The sequence below is a fragment of the Palaemon carinicauda genome, chromosome 30, assembly GCF_036898095.1.
Source record: "Palaemon carinicauda isolate YSFRI2023 chromosome 30, ASM3689809v2, whole genome shotgun sequence".
NCBI classification, from domain to species: Eukaryota; Metazoa; Arthropoda; class Malacostraca; order Decapoda; family Palaemonidae; genus Palaemon; species Palaemon carinicauda.
Window position 1 is genome coordinate 58,359,398 of NC_090754.1, and position 7,354 is coordinate 58,366,751.

General features: G+C 31.2%; 1 protein-coding gene across 2 annotated transcripts; it reads left to right on the top strand.

Moving 5' to 3' along the window:
* Nucleotides 1-1,626: 1,626 nt before the first annotated feature.
* Nucleotides 1,627-6,964, top strand: LOC137623808 (uncharacterized). 2 transcript variants are annotated; one of them, XR_011040643.1, is made up of 3 exons: nt 1,627-2,097; nt 2,569-6,296; nt 6,768-6,964. XR_011040643.1 is itself a non-coding variant. In XM_068354623.1 (2 exons), the coding sequence occupies exon 2, from the start codon at nt 2,984-2,986 to the stop codon at nt 5,471-5,473; it is 2,490 nt and encodes an 829-aa protein (XP_068210724.1). In that variant the 5' UTR covers nt 1,627-2,097; nt 2,569-2,983; the 3' UTR covers nt 5,474-6,310. The 2 variants fall into 2 exon arrangements, 1 of the variants encoding a protein (XP_068210724.1); XM_068354623.1 differs by lacking the exon at nt 6,768-6,964 and having other exon boundaries at nt 2,569-6,310.
* Nucleotides 6,965-7,354: the final 390 nt, after the last annotated feature.

Sequence of the window (7,354 nt, forward strand, 5' to 3'; positions counted from 1 at the left end):
ATTTTTCATTGTTCCTGACATTCTGCCACTACAACAACAACAACAATAACAACAACAACAACAACAACAACAACGACAACTACTACTACTCATTTTTTTAATATGATTACTATTATTATTATTATTATTATTATTATTATTATTATCATTATTAGTGTATTGTTATTGTTATTGTTATTGTTATTGTTATTGTTACTACTACTACTACTACTACTACTACTACTACTACTACTACTATTATTATTATTATTATTATTATTATTATTATTACTATTATTATTATTACAAACTAAGCTATAACCCTAGTCGAAAAAGCAGAATGCTATAAACCCAAGGGCTCCAACAGGGATAAATAGCCAAGTGAGGAAAGGAAATAAGGAAATCACTAAACTACAAGAGAAATAGTAACATTTGACTTTTGGTCTTTTCCTGACCTTTCGGTTCTACATTAATATCTATTAAAGATATCTACATCAGCCTTTACCAGAACTCATCTTTTTTTAATCGATGTTAAAGTTCATATATACCATAAAAAATTCATTTAAACCAAAAAAAAAAAAAAACAAAAAAATTCCAATAAATATTATAATGACTTAACGTAAGCTGGCGTTTTAATTTCATGTAAATAAAAACCAGCTTTAGTTCTCATTTCCTTTTTTTTTTTTAAACTTAAAGGAATACTATTACAACTTTACTTGCAGGAAATCTCCGATTCAGCAGCTGCTGCCTAATGTTGTATGATTTATAATTCAGTGGATTTGATGCTGTCATTCAGAACTTCAGAAATTCAAACTTTGTGTTGTTTTTTCTTTTTGAGGAGATTGACAGAAGTTTCGGTTCCTTATTTATGTTTTAATTATTCATTTGTTTCATTATTTATCTTCATTAATTTTTTCTTCGGTTGTTTCTTTTTTTTATATTTTATTTTTCTTTTACCTTTTTATTTTTAGCCCTGAGCACTTTTCTCTTATTAAGCCCTTGTGATTTTTGCATCCTGCTCTTACAATTAAGGATATCGATAATAATAATAATAATAATAATAATAATAATAATAATAATAATAATAATAATAATAATAATAATAATAATAATAATAATGATAATGATAATAACAATGATGATGATAAATAATAAAAAAATGATAAAAATGATAAGAATGAAAATAATAATAATAATAATAATAATAATAATAATTATGAAAATAATAATAATAATAATAATAATAATAATAATTATAAAAATAATAATAATAATAATGATAATAATAATAATAATAATAATAATAATAATAATAATAATAATAATAATAATAATAATAAGAGAATAATAGTAATAATAATAATAATAATAATAATAATAATAATAATGATAATAATAATGATAACAAAAACAATAATAATAATAATAATAATAATGATGTATAAAAAATATATATTTAAATATATATTCCTAAAATATTTTGTTTAAAGTTTAAGGATATTTTGGGTGATTGAGAAATTTTCTTTGATCGGTAATTACCTTACCTGGAGAAACATCCCTTGGAATGGGTAATTATCTCCGTAGTTTACTTTATAATTTCTTTGAATTTGTTTCCTTCAATTTGTTTATTCTAATGTAATTCTGGTTTGTTCAATTAATGTTTGAGGCTTTATTTTTCCTAATCACTTTAAATAAAATTGTGCTAATTAACTGACCTCAGCCTTCGTTGTGCAAACCAAAGTAAATAGGAGTTAAAGATAACTACTAACTACCTAATTTTCTGAATATTCCGAGCCAAACAACTCTACGAAGTAACATCGAAGTCACTGTTGAAAGGGAAAACCAGTCCAACACCAACCGTCAAGAAGTGATTACTCTCCTTCACCTCACCTTACCTTGGGACATTTTACCGGTTCTATTTGTCGTCGTAGTGCTGGACTTTTTCTAAATTACTCTACAACGATGGGACTCATTGTGTTTAGTGCTACGAAAACCGAGTGTAAAACTATGAACTAAATTAACTCTACACCTCGTCTGATGAATGTGGAGGCGACCAGCAGCAAAGGCTATGGAATTATCATACCCATGCTCTTTTTCATCCTGTGAAGTCATTATAAGGTGGGTCATTGTATTGATTGGCACAATAGTAGTGGCATTTCTTGGTGACTTTTATCATCCTCAAGTCAAAAAATAAATAAAGCCTTGAACTCAGTAATTGAAAATCGCTCTTGAAACTAGGTTTGTTTATAGGCTACTGTAATTAAAATTATCAATTGTCGACCTTAAATTGCTTGTTAATTGAAATTCGGCCTTTTAACGTATATTCTTAAGTGATGCCCTCATCGCATATATTTCATTTGTTAATTAGGTCAAAATATTGAAATGGTTGGCTTTTGATTTGCAATTCTGGGAATTAATATTAAATTTATATTAGTTTTGGAGGTGAATTAAACTTTTTGATTTACCTTTATATATTGTAAACAATTTTAGTGTAGTCAAAAATTCTATTCATATTTTCATTTAAACAATTCCATACAAATTCTGGTTTTCAATTTGAATTGGGTGATTAAAGATTTACCTATCTTTTAGGTCTGGCTCAAGGTGGAGTGGAAAGCTTGGGACAGGAGTACATCTGCCAATGCTTCTAGGTTTGCTTTACCAGAAGCAATCGCTACTCCAAGTGAACTAGCATCAACTGACAACCAACTGTATATAATAAATTTGTCAAGATTATTTAAAATCTACAGATGTTAGTTTCTGTATTACAAATAAATATTTTGTTATAACACGGTCGTTTGTTCTAAGTCATTTTTTCTGCTCATGGCGACCGTGACAGGATTGAGGATGTTGGTTGTTAAGAGTTGCTGCTGGTTTGCTTCCAAGCTAGTCAGACGAGGTGTAATTTATCATTTATATTTCCTTGGTTAAATTTTAAGATTACGTATATTTCCATTGCCGTTTTGACTTTATTAGATTTTATATTCTTACTGAAACTGGTATCAAGATGACTGAGTTACTGATTAAATCACGAAAATATGTTAGAAAGTCTGTTACTGAAATTTACAATAAGAAGGATCGGTTTTCATTATATAGTGATATTGAACGTTCTACACTGAAACTGAGGCTTGAAGAGCATTTCACGAAATTATCTGACTTAGATTCTAAAATACAAACTTCAAAGTTTTCTACTGACTGTGATGAAGCTGCTTTGGAAGTTGAGCTTGATGCATGTGAACAGTACAAAACTAAAATTCAAGAGAGCATCTCTACTTTACAAAATTTACCTCAGGTTCGGCATCTGCCTATAGATAATCAGTCACATCAGTCATTGTTAAAGAGTCCTCATGCTCCTTTACCAACCTTCAATAGTACTGAAGGCGAAGATCTTGGGAAGTTTTTTGTAGAATTTGAACAAACCCTTTCAAAGTTTAAGTTCCCAGAATATGACAAGTTATTGTTGTTAAAACAGCAGGTAAAGGGAAGAGCTCTCACATTAATTAACACTTTGGATGTTCAAAGTCAGAGTTATGCTGATGCAAAAGCTTTGCTAGAGAAGGCTTTAGGCTCAAGAGAAGTTCAAATTTTTAATACCATAAAGCAAATCTCTTCAATAAAACTTTCAGATGATGATGATCCTTTTGAATATATTGGGAAAGTAAGCAATTTAGTAGCAAGCGTTAGGACCTTAAATATTGATGTTGACATGTTTCTTCAGTTCTTCTTCTGGAATGGCTTAAATGAGAAATTTAAGTGTCATATGACTGCCATAACTAACAAAATTAGGCCATCTCTTGCAGAGATTAGGGATAATTTCTTTGATGCTAGTGAGAGATATTTACAAGGTAAAAAATGTAAGAAAGTGGAGAAACAAAAGTCTGACACTACTAGCTTTGCTGCCAAGGTTTCTTTTGACTCTAAAGTAGGTAAATGCAGCATTTGTAGTAAATTGGGCAAAGATCCAAGTCATTTTCTGAGTAAATGTCCTAACTTTGTATCTAGCAAAGATAAAAGAAAAAAATTGGAGGAACTGGGTGCTTGCTCAAAGTGTGGCTATCCTAGTCACATATTATCAGAATGCAGATTCAGATTTAATTCCAAATGTAAAAACTGCAAGGGCTGGCATATGTCATTTTTGTGTCCCGATGAAAAAGGTGCTACCAGTATTAAAGAAAATCCAAATTCCGAAAAGAAAAAAGTTAAAGCCAGTAACAGTACAGATAGAGTTAGAAACTCTGAGAGTGGTAATGGAGATGTTGTTGGTAGTTCAAGCAGTAGTGTTGCTGCTATAACTGAAGTTTTAAATTGTGAGGTTGAGGGATATACAATTTTGCCAACTTTTAATATTTCAATTAAAGGTACCAATCTCAGGGTCCTTAAAGACACTGGATGTCAAGCAAATTACATTGAAGAAAATTTGGCTCAAGATTTAAATTTGAAAGTTGTAAATAATGGAGTTTCTTTAACCATTAATGGTATTAATTCCTCTAAGAGTTATAAGACTAAACAAGTTGAAATTGAGTTGCCAATTGGTAGCAATAGTTACATTGTATATGCATTTTGTCTTCCCTCAATTGATGTTTCATTGCAGTTACCTGGGTTAAATGAAGTAGTCAGTGGGTTTGTTTCAAAGGGATACAAGCTAGCAGATCAGGGATTGTTAAATTCTACAGATAGGATAGACAATATTAAATTTATATTAGGATCAGAGTCCTTGCATTGTATCCCTGAAAAGGATATAGTATTTGGAAAATCCAATGACTCCATTTATTCTGATACATGCTTGGGTATATTATTAAAGGGAGACATAAATAAATTAAAGAGCAATTTAAGATTCTTGAAGCCTTGTTCTTCCATGAAGTCGAATGTGCAACATATGTTAAAAGCTGTAAATGTACTTCCAACAGGGACGAAAGAGAACGTTTCAGTAGAATCCTCATCTTTAAATGACCTGGAGACTTCTAATACATATGAGTTGTTTGATGATGATGGTCAGATAATAGAATCTGAGTTGAATAGGGCTACAAATGAATGCTTAGAACTCTCTTGTAAATATTATGTTGGGGAAGACAGAGGTCAATATCATGAAGATAATGTAGAGCTGAATGACAGGCTTATAGAGTATGCTTTAGAAGAAACCCATAGGACTGCTGATGGAAGATTGTGTATGCCACTGTTATGGAACCCGAAAGTTAGTCATCTACTAGGCCGCAACTACAATTTAGCCAAATCAGTGTTGAAAACCCTTACATCTAAATTAGAAAAAGTACCTGATAAGTTAGCCTTGGTAAATGACACCTTTAAGACTCGGGAAACATTAGGCATCATTAAGGAAAATATGACCAAAGCCATTGATTACCCCATAGGAATTGTTAAAGAGCTGACCAAGAATATTTACGATGAAGTTACTGGGGCTAAATTAATGCTAGGTAAAAGTCGAGGATTTGTCAAGAGTCATGTGACAAGCCTGATTCCTTTAATGTCAAGTGACCATTGACAGCATGGCTAAAACTTAAGAAAATTCTTTCACTGTTTCACAGGAAGACATTTAATCTGTATATATTATTAGTTAAGTTTATTTTGCTTTAAATTTATTTTCCATTGACTTTTCAGATGAAAATTCAATCCCTCCCCTCGGAGTGTATAAAAAATATATATTTAAATATATATTCCTAAAATATTTTGTTTAAAGTTTAAGGATATTTTGGGTGATTGAGAAATTTTCTTTGATCGGTAATTACCTTACCTGGAGAAACATCCCTTGGAATGGGTAATTATCTCCGTAGTTTACTTTATAATTTCTTTGAATTTGTTTCCTTCAATTTGTTTATTCTAATGTAATTCTGGTTTGTTCAATTAATGTTTGAGGCTTTATTTTTCCTAATCACTTTAAATAAAATTGTGCTAATTAACTGACCTCAGCCTTCGTTGTGCAAACCAAAGTAAATAGGAGTTAAAGATAACTACTAACTACCTAATTTTCTGAATATTCCGAGCCAAACAACTCTACGAAGTAACATCGAAGTCACTGTTGAAAGGGAAAACCAGTCCAACACCAACCGTCAAGAAGTGATTACTCTCCTTCACCTCACCTTACCTTGGGACATTTTACCGGTTCTATTTGTCGTCGTAGTGCTGGACTTTTTCTAAATTACTCTACAACGATGGGACTCATTGTGTTTAGTGCTACGAAAACCGAGTGTAAAACTATGAACTAAATTAACTCTACACCTCGTCTGATGAATGTGGAGGCGACCAGCAGCAAAGGCTATGGAATTATCATACCCATGCTCTTTTTCATCCTGTGAAGTCATTATAAGGTGGGTCATTGTATTGATTGGCACAATAGTAGTGGCATTTCTTGGTGACTTTTATCATCCTCAAGTCAAAAAATAAATAAAGCCTTGAACTCAGTAATTGAAAATCGCTCTTGAAACTAGGTTTGTTTATAGGCTACTGTAATTAAAATTATCAATTGTCGACCTTAAATTGCTTGTTAATTGAAATTCGGCCTTTTAACGTATATTCTTAAGTGATGCCCTCATCGCATATATTTCATTTGTTAATTAGGTCAAAATATTGAAATGGTTGGCTTTTGATTTGCAATTCTGGGAATTAATATTAAATTTATATTAGTTTTGGAGGTGAATTAAACTTTTTGATTTACCTTTATATATTGTAAACAATTTTAGTGTAGTCAAAAATTCTATTCATATTTTCATTTAAACAATTCCATACAAATTCTGGTTTTCAATTTGAATTGGGTGATTAAAGATTTACCTATCTTTTAGGTCTGGCTCAAGGTGGAGTGGAAAGCTTGGGACAGGAGTACATCTGCCAATGCTTCTAGGTTTGCTTTACCAGAAGCAATCGCTACTCCAAGTGAACTAGCATCAACTGACAACCAACTGTATATAATAAATTTGTCAAGATTATTTAAAATCTACAGATGTTAGTTTCTGTATTACAAATAAATATTTTGTTATAACACGGTCGTTTGTTCTAAGTCATTTTTTCTGCTCAAATGATAATAATAATAATAATAATAATAATAATAATAATTCACACAGCATTACCACAGCCTCCTTTCAGAGACCCCATCTTTTTACTGCCTCTGTCAGATTGCATCTCTTCTTGTCTTCCCACGACCTGTTAAAGTTTTCTCTTTTCATATTCTCTGGCAACACTTCTCTCGGAAGGTCAAAACTTTCACGCCACTGTTTCTCCTCCATGACGACTTTTCATCTTTTTAATTTGCATTTTCTGGATAGAGGCCTTCCCATAAGAAGGCCTTTTCATAAAATAGGGGTTTCCAGTAAAGAGGTCTTTCTAGCAGAGAGGAGTTTTCATAAAGTAGGCCTCTCTAGTAAAGAGGCGT

Coding starts and splice junctions, on each gene's coding strand:
- LOC137623808 (XM_068354623.1), top strand. CDS start 2,984: ATGACTGAGTTACTGATTAAATCACGAAAATATGTTAGAAAGTCTGTT.